Source organism: Rattus norvegicus, chromosome 8 (assembly GCF_036323735.1).
Source record: "Rattus norvegicus strain BN/NHsdMcwi chromosome 8, GRCr8, whole genome shotgun sequence".
NCBI lineage: Eukaryota > Metazoa > Chordata > Mammalia > Rodentia > Muridae > Rattus > Rattus norvegicus.
The window spans coordinates 47,708,887-47,728,556 of NC_086026.1; the positions used below are offsets into that span (position 1 = coordinate 47,708,887).

Sequence of the window (19,670 nt, forward strand, 5' to 3'; positions counted from 1 at the left end):
GATTAGGTGCTAATGCTCTGTAGTAAGGAGTATGCAGTCTCATGTTATACTTGTGGACATATGTAACACAACACAGAACACAAGTCATTATTTGGAGAGCTCTGTGTTAGCCCCCTTAGTGCCATTCTTGAAGCCTTTGAATATACAGGAACAGAAAGAATTCAGTCATCACTGATTATATGGCAAGAGTTCTCTAATACATGTGGCCATAAAGCATCAGAGAAGCCTTTCTAGAAAACAAGAGAAAAAAATTCATGCAGTTGCTGTTACCTTCAAGAGGAAAAGTCATAGAATGGAGACAATAGAAGGACATCATTATCTATCTCATCTCACAATTTAAAGGAACAATGATGCTTCAGTAAAACCAAAGTTTTCTCTTTTCTGTTCACAAAGCACTATCTGACAGTCCAGTGGCTGAAAGTTACTACTTGAAAGTTTCTTCCCCACACACCAAAATATTACGTTCCCACTAGAACAGATAGCTAGCCTAGACTATGATAGTTAACTATGATAGTTACTTGTCATTTACTAACAGGAAAACAATATAGAAGAGTTAATTTTTCTATGTGAAAAGCAATCTAAAATGAATATATTTACAAAAAGAAATTTCAGTAATGAGTGACTAAATTACTGGTTTACTATATTATACCATACCATACATTTACTCCTTCTGTTTTGCCAGAGGGGTTAGCCTTCCTAGGGGAAGGCGGATATTTCCCTGAGGAGAGAAGGAGTCCGGGGATGGTCAGGGTAATTTCACACCTCTGACTATCAATAAGACCTCTTCTGTAGCTCTGACTTGCTAGGAACCAGGTGCTTCCTTAGTTATACAAGTTTCTCAGAGCAATGACAGACTAATGATGATCCAAGTGGTTCAGATTATAAGCTTGATTTTGCATTACATGTCCAGTTACAATATCAGACACAATTAGAATTTACAAATAGATCGATTCTAGTTATACACCCTAGAACTCCAATTTAAAGAATCTAAAATTATCTCCTATAAAGCAAGCACAATTATTATATGACAAATTGCTTTTACATTGAAAATGTTTGCTATTTGAAAGCACTCCCTTCAGACAGAAAATATCTCAACTGGTCTTTTATGAACAGCAAATACAAATACCTAACTTCCTTTACTACATGTTTCATTATCTATGCTATGAAGTACAAAAAGTTTATTTTAGTCAAATCTAAAAGTTTACTAAGTCAAGCTAAATTCTTGGATTCCAGGTGTATACCCTGTAGGTCCTCAATCTTTAGACTACATCTTCAAAGAGCTCTTAAGCCTACAATGAAAGGAGACCTTGACCTGTAGCCAAGTCTTCTGGCCAGTAAGAGGTTGTCAGTTGTTCCCCCACCAATTATACTGTGAATTTGCTCAGGGGCAGACCCCTTAAGAAAATGCCAAGAGTAATGACCTCATCTAGCTCAGTGCTTATCTGAGCTTAATGATCTCCAGGGCAAAAGGAAGGCTCCCAAAGAGTGGCCAGATAACGTTAATTGTAGGATTTTTCCTACAAAGACTCAGACATTATTTTCTCAGGAAAAGAGATAAAATGAATCATAGTGCAAAAAGTTCCAAAAAGTGCGACATACAAACTACCAAATCAAATGGTTCGAGATAGAAGGATAGGGATTGCATCAGTCTGGTCCATATTGCTGGGCTGTGTTAAGGAGCTCTGCTGGTAATCAGACTCATGCATTTCCCACTGTATATGACTGTGCCACTGTTTATAAAAAATGAAACTGTCAATGAGCAATGGTACCAATGCTAGCTTTGTTTGCTTTTGTTTCGCTGTCTCCCGGTTGCATCAAGCGCTGTGCTGAGATAATGGATGCAATGCACAGCATCTGAGGCTTTGCACTGTGAAGAAATTGCTCATGCATTTCTTGGAAAATGTCTATGATTAAGAAACACAGTGTATTCTTCTGTTCCATTTAAATTGATTCACGGCCAGGTACATTGCCAAAGAGTGAATATCATGTGTCTCCATAAAATACTTGATTGCTAACTATACTGAATGTGTGATAGGAAATGATTCAACTTTTCTTTCACTTTAAACATAGCACAAATGAGCTTGTAAATAAAATTCATTCATGCTTAAAATTGGTAAAAGTCCATTAATTTCATGTATACTTTTATTTTACATATTTATTTCGTAGATCTCCAGCATCCTGGATGTGCTCCTTCATGCATTAAGTTCCAAGCAAACACTTTCATCTGCTCTGCAGCCAACTTCAAGTCCTAGTCTTTAAATCCACTTGGCTCAGAGAAAGAGCTCTGCTTTAAATCCACTTGGCTCAGAGAAAGGACTTTGCCGCACAGATACTGCAGGCAGTGGAGAACAGTTAGAGTGGAGAGGAGAAACACTGTAGAGGATATGATTCCCAAACAGACTCATTCCCTTTTACAGTCAGTCAGGCATATAAAGATATCCATTAGTCATAGAAGGAAATCTGAGCTCACACTATGCTTTAATGCACACTTGTATATGCTTGTGGTAGCTTCATACCCATTTTGAACTATTATAACTTAAAACAGCCCAAGTAGTTACAGATTTAATCATCATTTTATAGACACAAGTTCATTTTAGCGGGATAAGTTTAGGAGGAAAAATATTTCTTAGCATCATGTGTTCTGTCTCTGGGTACAAAATATAGACTAAAGCCAATGATACGTTATAATACTCAATAATTTTCCTATTAGTTGGATGCAGAACAGAGAGAGGATGCTCTTAGTGAGCAAATTCATTACTGAGCTGTATGATGTTATTTCTCAAACAAAGAAAGGATCCAATTCAAGCCAGTTTAAAAATACATGTAAATGCAGGGTTATTGGGAAACTGTTCTTGAGCAGGCAAATTCCCTGGCTGTAAAGGAGATCAGGAAAGTCACCATGGGGAGGGAGATAGAAGGAAGGATGAAGAGAAAGAGAGAAAACTAGAAAGCATGCAGAAAAAAAGGAAAAGGGTGAGAGGAAGAAGAGAGAGAAGGAGAAGCAGAGAAAAGAGAGGGAGAGATCACAATGTCTGAATTATGTAGCAAAGCGTCTCTGGGGAAGGGGAAGCCCAGGCTGAAATGTTCAGGGTTAAGTGTCAGGTATGCCATGTAGGAACTGAGGGATATTGAGACAACCTGGAGGCCAGGTCTGCTTTGGTATGTTAAATATGTACTTCAAGTGTTTGTTCCAGGTTCGGAAACCCAATAGTTATATAATTTCTAGATAATACATTTTCAGCATTCAACCTTGAAAAACAAATCCTGTACCTTTGACTATCTTCAATTTCTCCAAGTGTCTGAGTAGACCATGCAGAGGGAAAAAAAAATTGAGCAATTGATTTAAATTTTAAACAAAACACTTTTCATCCTATCAAAGCAGAAGCAGAAATTCACTTTTTCGGTAAGAATTTTCAGTCCATCCCTTCGCTCATACAAGTGTAACTTTATAGCTGGTCCCTAAAAGGGGGCGGGTCTTCCTGGAAGTTCTGCTTAAGTTGCTTTCACTTTGGTTTCCGAAGCTGCTGAGACTTCAGGAGGCTGGTGATTGCTGAACTTTGCTCTCTCTGGGAAGAGTCCTGCCCGATCTCTCTAAAGGGTAAAAGCCTTTTTTTTTTCCTAGTTAACAGCATAACGTATTTATTATAAATGGCTTTTAGTGGGAAACCGTGGGGTCTGAGTTGCTGTGGGGCAGAAACTCACACTGGGGTGTGTTTCCAGAAGATTTTACTTGGTTGTTAGTACATAAATTACCTCAATTTCAGATTCATACGCTTGCTCCCTGCCTCCTTCTGGAAATCGATATCGGCTGGAAAACTTTAAAAAATTTTTTTTTTCTCCCTCGCTCCTCCCCCTCCTCCTTACTTCTCTCCACACTCCAGCCCTGTTTCTCTCTGACCTCCCTCTTCAACCTCTTCCTTCAGTTTACAAGAAGAGTTTTTTGTTTATTTGTTTGTTTTCCTTTTTCTTTTTCTTTTTCTTTTTCTTTTCTTCTGGTTTCAGGTTACTTTTTCCTATCGAAGTGCAGCTTTGATTATCCACCCGCCTTGATCCGTTGCAGCCCATAAAACCTTCCCTACAGCTCTTGGGGAAATTGAAGTTGTGCCTTCTGTACATATCTGGAGCTGGGGTCTTAGATGGAGAGGCTAAGGGTTAGATAACTATTTTTATTCAAGGCTCTTCAATCCACACAGTACTTTCCTTGGCTTGAAGCACAGGTTTCACTATCTCCCTGAAGCTGTAAACAGCAGGGGTGTGGCAGGCTGACTCACCTAGCTTTCTGCCTGCAATTAAGCTGCCCACTGGAACTACTGTTAGAACCGCTATAGCTGCATCCAGTTTAAGGCTATAACTTTGGTCCTATCTGTAGCCAGTCTTTAACTCAAGGAGTGTTACCACTTGTCACATCTGATTGACTCTGGAAGCCGGGAGGACTAGGAGGGGGTTGGAATCAGGAAATAAATATTTCATTGTAATTGATACCTCTCTCTTCTCTTAGCCTCCTGCAGTGGCCACTGTCAGCCTGAGATCTCTGCTGCCAGACGCAGTCTAGTCTATTCTTCAGCTGTGCTGCTCCTAGGTGACTCTCCTACTATAAGCTTCTAGCTGGTACCAGAAATTTTTCTGCCATATTCCAGGCTCCTTCATGGGCCCCAGGGAAAGTCCTTTCTTGTGCTACTGTGCTTGCTCTCCTCTTCTTCCTGTCCCTCCTCCCCTCCTTTTCTTCCTCCCCCTCCTCCTCCTCTTCCTTGCTTGCCTACTACCTCTCTGTTGCTGGCCAGATCTGAGCCATTCTAATTCTGTCAGACTTTTCCTAGTGATCAAATTACAGATGTAGAACACAGCTGGTGCATGTGAATTTGCCCTGCAGCAGGGATGTGCCCAGTGCCTGTGACCAGGCAGCAGCCAAGTTCACTGTGGTGTGACCCTACATTAGACTTGAAGATGACACCTGCTCAGGTCTCACTGGCCAAGCTGCTCTGACTGACTGAAAGATGGCTGGGTGATCCCGCAGGCCCAATCTTAGGTGACTCCATGCAGCCACCTGCAAGGAGACCCTGTGTGGATGGAAATGGAGATCCATGGAGCTCAGCCTAGTAAAATGCTGGCCAAATCTTTTCTGGAATTGTGGGTGGTAAATATGAACTTGTTGTTGGGATGTCTTGAACAACTTTGAGGTCCCCTACACAGCCTTCAGAATCTTAGATTGGAATTGCTCTGGGGTGGAAAGCTGATCTTTCAAAAGGGTTTTCCAGCCAGTCTGAAAGACAGGGCTGGACTTCTAGGGAACTTGGAACCATCACTGTGCTTCTGGACAAACATGATAAGGTTCCCAGATGTGCCCTTTCGGCTCCTTATGATGCAGTTCCAACAAAAACCACCCTTGTTGGTATTGGGCACTGAGGTCACATAGAATGACAATGGGGAGAGACAAGCTAGTGCATGGTCAGGTTAAGAAAGTCCTACAAAAGCTCCCAGGGTTATCACAAGCTATCATTAGGATTAGATCAATATCTACACTCTGGATAAAATAATCATGTAAATCATAACCTGGAAAAAATCACTCTATCTCTTTGTCATCATATCATACTTAAGATTTATATATCATAGTCAATTTAGGAAATATAATTGGCAAAGTCTATTTCAAAAGAAAAATATTGTACATATAATCTCTTTATTCTTGAGAATGTCTTTCCAAATATATAGTATTTTTAATTATTTTTTGAAAATTGTATAGATGTGTGAAATGTATTTTGATTATGTCCCCATACCTGCCCCATCCTCACTGTCTAGCTCCTCCTGACCCATAACAGATCATTTCCCAACTGCATATCTTCAATATTTTACTTAATCTATTGAATCCAATAGTGTCTACATATGAATAGGTATGGGGTCATAAATTGGAGTAGGTACAGTGTACCAAGGACAAAATTCCGTGAAGGAAAATTTTCTCCCATCCCATGTAGTTATGAACTGCAAAACTCCTCAGGTAGGGATTGGACTGTATGTCCCCCTCCATGATCTGTGCTAGATATTGATTGATTTGACAGGACCTTCAGGCATGTCTTAGGTAGGTAAGAACCCCTGCTCTAAGGTCATGAGTACAATGGACTGAAAACAGTGATTTCAATAGCCCCTGCCTCTCAGAAGCTTTCTGAGTAAGGTTGCAGGGTGATAGGTATTCCTGTGTGGGAATACAGACAAGACAATATAGATGGCTATTTAGAGCTGTGCATGCTACAGTCTCTTATTTCTTCTCTGCATTGAACCAGGAGTGATCACATGACAATATCTAGAGAATAAATATATAAAGAGCAAAACAGTGGGTAATTTCAATACTAAGTCCTAAGGAAAAGTGATTAAGTAAGAGGAGTGTAATACAGTATGTCATTTGAATCACATGGGTATGCAGGTAAAGATCTGGGAAGAGGTACTGAAGATGTGGCTTGGTCATTACAAGCTCTGCCTTTTCTTCTGAAGGACCACGGTGCAAGTCCCAGGTTCTACATGGCCATTCATAACCATCTATAACTCTAGTTCCAAGGGATTCCACATCCTCTTCTGGCCTCTACTCTGTGTAATGTTATATGTAAGAGTGTCTGCCTGCACGTGATACACAGACATGCCTTTAGTCAAACACTCTTATGCATAACATAGAAACAAGAATATATTAAAAATTGAAAAAACAGATTTTGAAATGAAACGATTCCCAGTAAATAATAATAACAATGTCAAGAAGAACAACACTGGCATCCATCCTCATTGATAAATGCCTCCTTTGGGCCAGACCTTAGCCTTGGAAATAATGTACACAAATATATTGCTTTGATTCTGTGTGGAGAATGCTGGTGTTCAATGAGGTTAAATTATGGCTCCTATCCAGGTCACTTTGGATAGTTCATTCAGTAGGAGTTGAATGGTGTTTGAAGCTACCTCAAGATGTTTACAGATTTCTTGCTTAGTGGACAATTACAGCCTCCACCTGAGCACCGTTAACCAGCAACCTCACCCCTGTCATCCCTTCTCATTTTCACCATCTTATTGGTTATTGCTACGCTAAAAATTTGAAGCTGTTACTGCAAGATCAAAACTCATAACTACTGGTATTGATGGTGTAACCTCTAACCTGGACCTCTTAATCGTGTGCCATTTTCACAGAAACAGGCAGTTACCATGGAGCATCACTGGGGCCTAATCACTGGCAACAAGGAGAAAGGTAAGCCTGGCTTACAACTCTTAGCGATGAGCGCTGTACCCAGAGCAATTCCTCACCTACGGGTATCACTCTAGGAAAAGTTTGTTGATTTCCTAAACCCTCATGTCTTCCCCAGTACCACTGAAGAGCATCTCAGTCACCTTGTCCATCAATGACTTTGTGGCTGCTGTGGCTGCAACCCTACATTATGAGAATGAGGAGAAAGTCCCAATAGAGGCAATGTTTGTGTTTCCTATGGATGAAGACTCTGCTGTCTACAGCTTTGAAGCCTTGGTGGATGGGAAGAAAATCGTGGCAGAGTTGCAGGATAAGACGAAGGTCTGAGGGATGAACACATTATCTTTTCTCTCTTTGAAATTGCATATATGTTTATCTTTTTAAACAATTCATAAGTGCTGATTTTGCCTGTTCCTTTTCTTTGTTCCTTTTTAAATGCTATGTGCCCAAAATCAGTAAGGCAGAAGGAAGGAAGTAGAAGATACCAGATGAATTGTAAAGTTCACAGGATCCATGACACTCCCTTTGAATGGTTCATATGTTTCTGATTACCTTTGATTTCATTTGAATGCACCCTGCTTACCCTTGCTCTAGGCGCACAGCAAGTATGAGGAGGCACTCTCCCAGGGCCACCAAGCATACTTATTGGAAGAGGATGATTATTCCAGGGATGTCTTTTCTTGCAATGTGGGGAACCTGCAGCCTGGAACTAAGGTTGCAGTTACCTTGAGGTATGTGCAGGAACTGCCATTGGAATCAGATGGGGCCCTGCGCTACCTGCTCCCAGCAGTCTTGAATCCAAGATATCAGCTTTCTGGTAAGTAATTTATGCCTTTGACAAACCAGTGGTAGAATGACTTGGAAAAATACACAGAATTTTTGTTGTGCTGGAAAGTGTTGATATGAAAGGGAACATTAATATACTTTCTTTGTAGAACAGTCAGCGAGCAGTTGCTTGAATGTACAGAAGCCCATTGTCCCTTTGGAGGCCCTGCCTTACACACTCAGCATGGTTGCCACCATCACTTCCCAGCATGGTATTGAGAGGGTCCAATCCAACTGCTCCTTGAGCCCTATTCAGTACCTTACAGATGACAAGACTTCTGCTCAGGTGAAGAGAATACCATTGTCAGTCTCCACAAGCTTCCTTGTTGAGCTGGTCCCCGCTCAGCCTTCCCACACCTTGCTTGTTTTTTTGGCAATGCTTGGTGAGGCAAACAATTTAACATCCCTATTCTGCGTAACACATAGCCTCTTTCTCATAATCTTTCCTCTGCTTCTGATTGTGCTTCTGATGGAAGAAACCTGCAACCCGAAGTCTGACTGCAACTCAGTCAGCAATCAGTGGGAATTCTAACATGGTCCTCTGCTGGTTCCCTACTCAGGTTTCCTTGACTGAAGGGCATAAGTTTGACCGGGATGTGGAACTCCTGATTTACTACCGTGAAGTGCACAGCCCCAGTGTAGCTGTGGAGAAGGGAATGCAGGACAAGAAGCGAGGTATTTTTATCTCCCAGTATGGTTCCCCTCTAGGATATAACTTCCAATTGTCCTTGATTTTCTACCCTTTATCCAGGATCAGTATATGGTCAATTGAATGTCGACTTTTTGCTTCCACATAGAAACATGAGTGTGCCTAATAGGTAATAAGGTAATTATGTCCCTTAGGCTAAGTCACATAGATTATTGGATAACTAGAGAAAGAAATATAACCAAATAATTCACAAGGAATTACTCAGCACATTATCAACATGGGACGATGACTCTTCTTTACAAAAAGGACAAATAAAAAAATGATCCCATGACCACTTCTCCTTTGATTTCATCAGTGATGTCCAAGCCTGATAAAGTCTCCTGCTTTACATTGTGTGGTGGCTTTTACACTGTCAGATCATGTAAAAGCAAATTAATTTGTTTCAACTGTTTTGAAAGTATTTGGGCTACAAATAGTAAAGTAAATGCTCAATTTGGCAATTTAATTTCCTTTGAAATAAATTAAAATGTTCATTTGATATAAAGATTATGTTGACTTATACTATTATCCAGAATTATTAAACAACTAAAATGTAAAGGAGTTACATCTGTACTATCCGTTACATGATGAGTTGTGATGTCATTATTAAAATCATGTACATTTAAAAATTAGAAGATTTTTAGATAGAAAATCTCGAAATAATGGGAAGAAAAAGGTAGTTATAATTCTTCTTAAGAGTTTAAAGTAACCATTGGAGTAGGAAAATTGCAATTCTAGAACCTATATGGTATGCAAATATTAATTTCTCTTAATGAATAGTAATGTCACTTTAGGTAAATATGTTTTGTTGATTAATTTATCACTCCTACATGCCATGTTGTTGCTCACTCTTCCTTTCTTTCTTTCTTCCTTTCTTTCTGTCTTTCTTCTTTCTTTCTTTCTTTTTTCCTTCCTTCCTTCCTTCCTTCCTTCCTTCCTTCCTTCCTTCTTTCTCTCTTTCCTTTTTTACCTCTCTTTTAACTAGTAGGAATTGCCAAATTTAACATAGAATTATTTCTAGTTCTTCTTTGTTATGAAGAAATTAAACTTGGAAACTATCACTAAAACTCATTCTTTGTAGCTTATGTGATTGTTTTTTTCTTACACTATGTTTAGCTTTCCAGGGAGTTTTGATTTTTAATCTGCATTTAGTTGTTGTTGGTGTTTTAAATATTTCCTTAGAGGTGCACCATACTTGTAAAAAGGGTGGCACCACACACGTATTGTTTTGCTCTCTTTGGTTTATCTGGCCCATTCTGCACTGGGTTGTAGAGATCATACACAGCACAAAAAGGGCCCTGAAACTTATTCGTTTTCAAGATGGATTCATGAGAGCTCCTTGGGTGTCAATAATTTTTCCCAGAATGACATCTGGGCTTGCCTTTTTATGTTGTGACATTAAGCACTATAAGGAATTTTCTATGAAGCTCAGTTTCTGTAGTCAACCCCTCACCAACCTCGTATTATCAATATTCGGCAAAGGTGATTTCACACTCTACCACAAATTGGGACTTTCTCTTCTTCTTTCACTATTTGGTCACTTATCTCTGAGTTCACTCAGGGAAATTCCAGCTTCCCTGTATTTCTTGCAACTGCCTCATGTCCTCTGTAGCTCTTCTGTCTTTGTCGATCTTGTTGATCTCTTTCTTTACTTTGAAATCTCATGAAATATTCCAGCTCATATTTGGTCATTTCAACCCTCCCTATGGAACCTCATAATCCTGGACCTCAGTATGTAATAACTGAGGTCTCACCTTCCTTCTGGGACCCCTCCTTAGTCCTCTGAAGATCTCCTCATCTCTTTTCTGTGAGCAGATGGTACAGGCTACCGGAAGGTAGAGTTGGTCATATCTCAGCCTTGACAATTTCTTCCATCTATGATTCCGAGTTCTTTGTTTCTGGTTCACATATTTTGCCAGATGTCTGTCTGTTCTCACATCCTTCAGAAGCAAAGGGAAGCTTAACAGGTAGCTTAGCTCCCCCAAACCCTCTAATGTTACATTAGCATGAAGCATAGCACTAATAAACTAAGTGAAGTGTTAAACTTAAACTTAAAACATATAACTGCACAAAGTTAAAAAGCATAATGTATAAAATTACAATTAACTGCTCAGTATGAGTTATGCCCTTAAGCATATTGTATGACTTGATCTTACAGTAACCCTGTAATAGGATACTTCAGAAAAGGAAACTAAGGCTAAAAGGAAGAGATGCTCATTCATAAACAAGGAAGCTCTGACTTATGAAAGCGAAATCACTTGAATTATTTTGAAAGAACTCGGACACCATACATAGAAGGCTGGCTGACTGTATGACCAGCTTCTCACCAGTGTGGACATTTATTTCACCATTCTCCTGAATAATCTTCTGGTTTCTCAAAAAAGTAATAGTGTCATGGTATTCACCTGACACCCAGGATACGAAGAAATCAACTTTACGTATTAAAAACAATGCTTCATTTGCATAACTATGTATCTAAAGATATGGATCCAGTTCATGTTTGTAACATTTTCCCTTAGTTTTCTAGAGCAATATTTCTGAATAGCTTGCCTGTGGCACTTATCATTTTAAATATTATGCAAATGAAGATTTAATCCCAGTGACCCACGTAATCTCTTTCTTATGAATAAAATTTGATGAGATTTCTCTGTTTAGAATCTTTTTTTTTTCTTTTTTTTTTTTTATTAACTTGAGTATTTCTTATATACATTTCGAGTGTTATTCCCTTTCCCGGTTTCCGGGCAAACATCCCCCTCCCCCCTCCCCTTCCTTATGGGTGTTCCCCTCCCAACCCTCCCCCCATTGCCGCCCTCCCCCCATAGACTAGTTCACTGGGGGTTCAGTCTTAGCAGGACCCAGAGCTTCCCCTTCCACTGGTGCTCTTACTAGGATATTCATTGCTACCTATGGGGTCAGAGTCCAGGGTCAGTCCATGTATAGTCTTTAGGTAGTGGCTTAGTCCCTGGAAGCTCTGGTTGCTTGGCATTGTTGTACTTTTGGGGTCTCGAGTCCCTTCAAGCTCTTCCAGTTCTTTCTCTGATTCCTTCAATAGGGGACCTATTCTCAGTTCAGTGGTTTGCTGCTGGCATTCGCCTCTATATTTGCTGTATTCTGGCTGTGTCTCTCAGGAGCGATCTACATCCGGCTCCTGTTGGTCTGCACTTCTTTGCTTCATCCATCTTGTCTAATTGGGTGGCTGTATATGTATGGGCCACATGTGGGGCAGGCTCTGAATGGGTGTTCCTTCAGTCTCTGTTTTAATCTTTGCCTCTCCCTTCCCTGCCAAGGGTATTCTTTTTCCTCATTTAAAGAAGGAGTGAAGCATTCACATTTTGATCATCCGTCTTGAGTTTCGTTTGTTCTAGGGATCTAGGGTAATTCAAGCATTTGGGCTAATAGCCACTTATCAATGAGTGCATACCATGTATGTCTTTCTGTGATTGGGTTAGCTCACTCAGGATGATATTTTCCAGTTCCAACCATTTGCCTACGAATTTCATAAACTCGTTGTTTTTGATAGCTGAGTAATATTCCATTGTGTAGATGTACCACATTTTCTGTATCCATTCCTCTGTTGAAGGGCATCTGGGTTCTTTCCATTTTCTGGCTATTATAAATAAGGCTGCGATGAACATAGTGGAGCACGTGTCTCTTTTATATGTTGAGGCATCTTTTGGGTATATGCCCAAGAGAGGTATAGCTGGATCCTCAGGCAGTTCAATGTCCAATTTTCTGAGGAACCTCCAGACTGATTTCCAGAATGGTTTTACCAGTCTGCAATCCCACCAACAATGGAGGAGTGTTCCTCTTTCTCCACATCCTCGCCAGCATCTGCTGTCACCTGAGTTTTTGATCTTAGCCAATCGCACTGGTGTGAGGTGAAATCTCAGGGTTGTTTTGATTTGCATTTCCCTTATGACTAAAGATGTTGAACATTTCTTTAGGTGTTTCTCCGCCATTCGGCATTCCTCAGCTGTGAATTCTTTGTTTAGCTCTGAACCCCATTTTTTAATAGGGTTATTTGTTTCCCTGCGGTCTAACTTCTTGAGTTCTTTGTATATTTTGGATATAAGGCCTCTATCTGTTGTAGGATTGGTAAAGATCTTTTCCCAATCTGTTGGTTGCCGTTTTGTCCTAACCACAGTGTCCTTTGCCTTACAGAAGCTTTGCAGTTTTATGAGATCCCATTTGTCGATTCTTGATCTTAGAGCATAAGCCATTGGTGTTTTGTTCAGGAAATTTTTTCCAGTGCCCATGTGTTCCAGATGCTTCCCTAGTTTTTCTTCTATTAGTTTGAGTGTGTCTGGTTTGATGTGGAGGTCCTTGATCCACTTGGACTTAAGCTTTGTACAGGGTGATAAGCATGGATCGATCTGCATTCTTCTACATGTTGCCCTCCAGTTGAACCAGCACCATTTGCTGAAAATGCTATCTTTTTTCCATTGGATGGTTTTGGCTCCTTTGTCAAAAATCAAGTGACCATAGGTGTGTGGGTTCATTTCTGGGTCTTCAATTCTATTCCATTGGTCTATCTGTCTGTCTCTGTACCAATACCATGCAGTTTTTATCACTATTGCTCTGTAATACTGCTTGAGTTCAGGGATAGTGATTCCCCCTGAAGTCCTTTTATTGTTGAGGATAGCTGTAGCTATCCTGGGTTTTTTGTTATTCCAGATGAATTTGCAAATTGTTCTGTCTAACTCTTTGAAGAATTGGATTGGTATTTTGATGGGGATTGCATTGAATCTGTAGATTGCTTTTGGTAAAATGGATCTTGATTGATGGTATCTTTGAGCTCATGCTGGAAGCTGGTAAGCTATGTTGTCCTACAGGAGTGTTTTGATGTCCAGATTTTGCACACACTGATACTGCTGTGCTATTGTCTGTTAATACCTACCTGTTTTCCTTCCTCTCCCCTGTTGTGCTCCTTTCATTCTCATGCTGGCAGCTTAAATTGAATCCTGTGTGAAAAGCACACAGAGAGAACACAGTGTTCTATTGGAGCTTTCTGAGTTCTCTATTGAATTGGCAATTGATTCTTGGGGAACTTTAGGACAGCCAGCTTCCTTGTACCTTACAGGCTTCTTCTCCTTTCTATACAGATAGTTTGATGGGAGCTCCTTGTGCAATGGTGAGCTTCTACCCAGACATCCCAGAAGTGAACGCCTCAAAGGTCTGTGGAGAATTTGTGTTTCTAATGGACCGCTCAGGAAGTATGCAAACCCCCATGAGAACAGAGGAAAATTCTCAGCTACGCATAGAGGCTGCCAAGGTAAGCCAGAACCTTCACTATTATGCAGTGACATGTGAGGAGGATTTGAAAGGGTAGGAGTAGGGCCATTTGTAGCTGTGGGTTGGTCCTATATCTGAGCCACAACAGGTATAGCCACTATGTTCTCAGCCTTGAAATACAAAGTAACCTAAGATAGTGACATTCCTTACCTTTAGGAACTAGACTTGGGTCTCTGTGTTTGGTAGTGATATGCTTTGTAAAATGAAGTATGAAGTAGCAGGAGGGGATGACAAAGTGGGCTCATGCTAAGGCATCCCCTACTCAAGTACCAACCGCATGTTAGGTCTAGTATAAAATGAAGTTTATTTGGGGGCATGAGAAGGGGATCGAGAAGGGGGCAGAGGCAGAGACATAAAGGAGACAGAAAAGAACAGGAATAGGACACAGAGAGAGGAGAGATAAAGAGAAGAGGACAGCCTAGAAGAGATGAAGAGAGCAGGGAAGGGAGAGTGGCCAGAGAGAAGTGAGAGAGAAACAGAGAGAGGGATCAGAGAGCTCCAGAGAGAAAATAGTCCTTTTAAAACAAGCTAGGCTCCTTCCTATTTGGCTATTGCTAGGTACCTGTTGGGCAGGGCTTAGAAGAAATGCTAACAGGTAGAGCCTTCTTTCTCTCTAGCTCACTCTCTCTTTCTCATCTTCAGGAAACTCTGCTGTTGTTGCTGAAGAGTTTGCCTATGGGTTGTTATTTTAACATCTATGGATTTGGATCTTCCTATGAACAATTCTTCCCGTAAGTTTTTTGGAAGACAGAGGAGTGTGAAACAATGTGCTTTAAAGGGGGGATCTGGACTTTTTAAAAGACTAATGCAGAGTTGACCTGAACGTTGGGGCTGTCAGGAGTGTAACAATGTGCAATGTGGGCTACTGCCATGTGACTAGACATGATTATTTCTCCAAGGGAGAGTGTGAAGTACACTCAGGAAACAATTGAGGAAGCAGTGGAACGAGTGAAGCGTTTAGATGCCGATTTAGGGGGTACTGAAATCTTGACACCCCTCCGCAACATTTACAAGACATCCTCCATTCCTGGACATCCCCTACAGGTGAGCACTGGAAATACGGGGAGAGAGAGAGAGAGAGAGAGAGAGAGAGAGAGAGAGAGAGAGAGAGAGAGAGAGAGAGAGAGAGAGAGACAGACAGAGACAGAGAGAGACAGAGAGAGAGACAGAGAGAGACAGAGAGAGAGACAGAGAGAAACAGAGAGAGAGAGAGAGAGAGAGAGAGAGAGAGAGAGAGAAGCTCTGCATAGTTTTAAAAAGGAAAGAGAAAAACAAACTGGATAACCTCAGAATGATAAAGAGGGAAATTTTTGATAACCCAGTTCTTAGTAGTCTTTTTTATAGACTTGAGTAATGCTGGGTAAAGTTATCTACTATACAATAAAGAGAAAATAAGATCAAAGGCAGCATTTTTCCTTTATTCCAAGTGCTTAGGCAGTTGGTACCACAAAGCTGCAGATGAAGTAGCAAGAGTCTGAAGAGTCTGTGTGACAACGTGGAGCAAGTGACAGTGGAGCATTAGCGTCCCTGCCCCTGTGTGAAGAAGCTTCAAAACCTGGAAACAGTTTTGTCCATGATAACCAATGTCTTGACTTCTAATGTACTCGGCAGAGTCTCTATGAATCTATTCTTTCTTTTCCAGCTCTTTGTCTTCACAGACGGAGAAGTGAGTGACACATATAGTGTCATCAGAGAAGTTAAGTTAAACAGCAAGAAACACAGGTATGAGGAGAGTGTGGTTCCTTCTGTGCTGACTGTAGCCCAAGCAATGCCGCATGTGACTTGTTCCACATGCTGTCAGGGGGACATAGTGAATAGAGGATTTTTCAGTTAACTACTTGAAGTTCTCTGTAAGAATTTAGAATACTTTTCTACTTAATGTTTATACCAAAATGTTATTGTTCTTTATTTTTTTCTAAAGCTCTGAAAGATATGTTGAATCATGTTTTCATTATGAACGGATTGACAAGTTAAAATTGAAAGTTAATCAAATATTTATTCTTCTGGATTTTGAGAATTTCTCATTATTTTTCTATCATACCGAGTTTCTCAGTGTGTGTCTCTTTATGTACACATACATCATATTTACTTTTTAATCTCACCAGATTGTTGCATGTAGACATAGTCAAGTAGTGCATGTTGGGTTTCCCAGGAAGTAGCTCACTATATTTTATGATGATGTTCATAATGCCTGTGTCCGAGCATTGTAGTAATTGTATTACGTGTCACAAGCAATCCACTGGTAATTCACTTACATTCGAGGGTCTGTGTAAGATGAAGGCAAATGTTATTATGTATTTACCAGGATGGACTGGAGCCCAACTCTACGGAAAGCAAAGCACCATTGTAGAAACATAATTACTCGTGCATACCATTCTTTAAGTAGAAGGAGTTATTATCCAATTTCGGTGGATGGAAAACAGTTTTACAAGCTCTATTAATTTAACTCACGTCAACTTTAAAAATGATTTCCAAAGCTCCATTTCATCACAGAATTATCATTTATGTACTTTAGCCTTACCCAATTTTGTGCAGGAAACAATACTGTTCCATCCTTTAAAGTTGTATGTTCTTAGTATCTCTACCTTATACAATTTCTAATAGCTATTAGAGTGGCCACTTTTGGCGTTCCTTCAAATCTCTTTGCAAGGGTTATTGTTTTCTCTAATGGATTTTCCGTTTTTACTGAGTTACATTTCATTTTAGGTTTTCAATATGAATATATCAATAAGTACATACTCGGTATATAAATGGTAGCTTACTTGGTAGCTTACATTGCACAATCAAAATTGTTTTCCTTGCATTTGTGTTTTAAGATAGTCTTCCCTTTGGAAATCATGACTGGTCTGGAAATCCCTGAGTAGACCTGGGTGGCCTCAGTGTGTCAGTCTGCCTATTTCTACCGCTAGAGTTCTGGGATTGCAATTATGTGCTGCATCCCTGACTCAGGCACCTGGCATTTCAGTTTCTATTCTCTCAAGATTCTCTTTGAGATTGCTCCCTTTTTTTGGACCTGTTGAAGTTGTTCTTGTCCCTTTCCACCTTTTATGTCCTTTTATTATATAGTATGAGCCAATTTGTTTAATTAGCGACACCTCTAAGAACATTGTATTGGGACTATCCTTTGAACAATGTTGGCCTAACTTGTGGGTACACAACTGAAGGCAATAAATCTCCCGTTCTAGTTCTATGGATCTGGCGTCATAGTTATGCATTGCTTCAGTGAGCATATCCTACGGAACAAATGATATCACAGTTGCAGGGCTCACAGCTGGTTAAGATCATTGATACCTTTTATTTTTCAATCAGCAGCCTTTATAGCATCTCTTGATTTCTGTATATCATATGAGCAAACTGGGTAGTGGCATGAGCCTTAGAATCATATTATCTCCCCTTTGTAGGAAACCATAGCGAAGGCAAGACCAGTAGCTTTTCCTTTCAACTGAAATGTTCTGAACAATGCACCATAAGCCCTTATACCATTTCTGGCACTGAGTTTTTGTTTAGTAACAAGTAGAAGCCTTTTATAGACATTAGACTATTTAACTTCCAATTTTAAATTAGGAAATGCAGCACAACCAATTTTATATCACTTCTCCAACCCCCCACTACTGAGATCTAGCCCAGGCTTCTATTCAGGTTTTATTTTGAGATAGCATCTAATTGAGTCTGTCATCTTGGCTAACCTTGAACAATCTATATCCCAAATATATGAATTTTCAAATTTCCTGGTTTAGGGTCCTAAGAATCTGGGGTTACCTGGCAACAGGCACAATTTCTTTTAGAATCTCTAAAATATACTTCAAGTTCATTTTTCCCACAGATATTTGTTAGATCCTGTACTGTTAATTTCCTCACTAAAATCAGTGTTGATTGTCACCCTGATCATATGCACATGTGCAGATTCTTTCTGAGCCTTCCGTTCTATCCCCCTGGCCCCTTGATACAAATGTGTCTAGGACTGTGCCTCACACATTGCTCATCTGTGGTAATTCTTCCTTTCCAGTGCACTAGGGCATCTACTCAGCTCAGTTTAGAGATCTTTTTCATCCTTAGTTCCCTCCTTCCTCCCTTTCTTCCTCCCTCCCTCCCTCCCTCCCGCCCTCCCTCCCTTTCTTCCTTCCTTCCTCCTTCAGTCCATATACCAGGCTCTCTGTGCAGCAGTTTTACTGTGCAGCCAGGACTGGCATTGGAGTTAAATTCATCTCTACACATAACACCCCGCCCCCGCAACACACACACACACACACACACACACACACACACACACACACACACACAGCGTTAATTCCTCCGATGCTCCCATAGTCCAGATGCTGTTCTGCATTAGGCCTGGGTTTCTTTACTTCTCTACAGGCCTAGGGCCACGATCATTTGGGCCTCTTATCAGAGATCCTCAAATCCCAGATTATAGGTGTGTGCCATCATGCTTCCTTATTTTTAATTTTTTAAAATAATTTATCTCATTTCCTTTCATCCATCTTTCAAGTTCTTATACTTTCCTATCTCTTCTTTCCTCAATTGCCTGGAAGACGAAGACAGAGAAAGTAGCAGACTAGACTTTTTGATCATATTAGTAATCACTATTTATGTAATACCTCACCATTAAAAATTATGCTATTGAGTTTAATGAGTAATGTAAGGATATTTTGGGTTTTTTTTTTTTTTTTTTTTTTTGCTGTTATTGTTTTATACGCAACCTTGCTAGTTAACTGGTACCCTATCTGCCCTGTAGTAACAATAGCCTTAGGACAGATACTTCAAATTCTCTGGGCCCTAGATATTTATTAGCAAAATGAAATTATGTCTTTCCTCATAGAAGACTCATGATATTAAATTGTATCAGTTAGGCATTTATTATAGCCCATAAAAATAAAATACAATTTCTAAATGAGAGCATTGCACTGGTTTTGAGGTAAGTACCTTATCTCTTCATGTGTTTTTGACCAGACCATGTAAGTTGATAATTCTGCTATAGAGAATCCATTTCTATTGTTCATCATTTTGTCATTGCAGATGTTTCTCATTTGGTATTGGACAAGGAGCCTCCACCAGCTTAATCAAAAACATCGCCCGGGTATCAGGGGGCACTGCAGAGTTTATCACAGGCAAGGACAGGATGCAGGCTAAGGTGAGAACAGACCGAGTTTACAGAGCTATATAATCCAGAGTGGGCATGAGATAGGGCAAAAAGACAGCTGCAAAGGCAGATGATTCATTCTCCTGAAGGACACATTCTCATGCATCTCAAGCTATACACCTAAAGGCTACACTTCTTAGTTGTGTTCTGTTCTCCCATTGGAAGTCTGACATCTGACTGTGGCTGCTGGTAATCCAGAGAGGAGATAATTAAGGCCGTTTTGACTTTTGTTTTGAAGACCAGAGAGGAAAAAAGTTAAAGGTTTGGCTGCTCTATCTGGAACCATAGACTGTACTGTGAATTAATTCAATAGAAATCCATTCTCATGCAAATGACACAAACGAAAAGACAAGCAACTGTGTATGTCTCATAGACTCAAAAACATAAGTCTCCTTCCTTTATTAGAATACAAAAAATGGAATATATCACTAAGTATATTTCACAACTCTCTTTCCATGTTGTTAGTGTCTCTTTTCTATCTCTTTCGCACGGTTCTCCTTTCTTATATCTTG

General features: G+C 40.1%; 1 protein-coding gene across 8 annotated transcripts in view; it reads left to right on the forward strand.

The window, feature by feature from the left end:
* The first annotated feature begins 3,465 nt into the window (after positions 1-3,465).
* The window catches only part of Vwa5a (von Willebrand factor A domain containing 5A), a 33,496-nt gene continuing 17,291 nt past the window's right edge, over positions 3,466-19,670 (forward strand). For 3 of the 8 annotated variants that reach the window (XM_063265315.1, XM_039081323.2, XM_063265317.1), the window contains exons 1-11: positions 3,466-3,598; positions 7,159-7,216; positions 7,332-7,534; positions 7,808-8,030; positions 8,149-8,324; positions 8,599-8,713; positions 13,829-13,998; positions 14,661-14,749; positions 14,918-15,062; positions 15,661-15,740; positions 19,035-19,149. In XM_063265315.1, the coding sequence (XP_063121385.1) occupies positions 7,174-7,216; positions 7,332-7,534; positions 7,808-8,030; positions 8,149-8,324; positions 8,599-8,713; positions 13,829-13,998; positions 14,661-14,749; positions 14,918-15,062; positions 15,661-15,740; positions 19,035-19,149 (1,359 nt within the window). In that variant the 5' untranslated portion in view covers positions 3,466-3,598; positions 7,159-7,173. Of the gene's footprint in view, positions 3,599-4,498; positions 4,580-7,158; positions 7,217-7,331; positions 7,535-7,807; positions 8,031-8,148; positions 8,325-8,598; positions 8,714-13,828; positions 13,999-14,660; positions 14,750-14,917; positions 15,063-15,660; positions 15,741-19,034; positions 19,150-19,670 lie in introns of all 8 variants that reach the window. The other 5 variants (XM_063265319.1, XM_063265316.1, XM_063265318.1 and 2 more) reach the window with 5 other exon arrangements.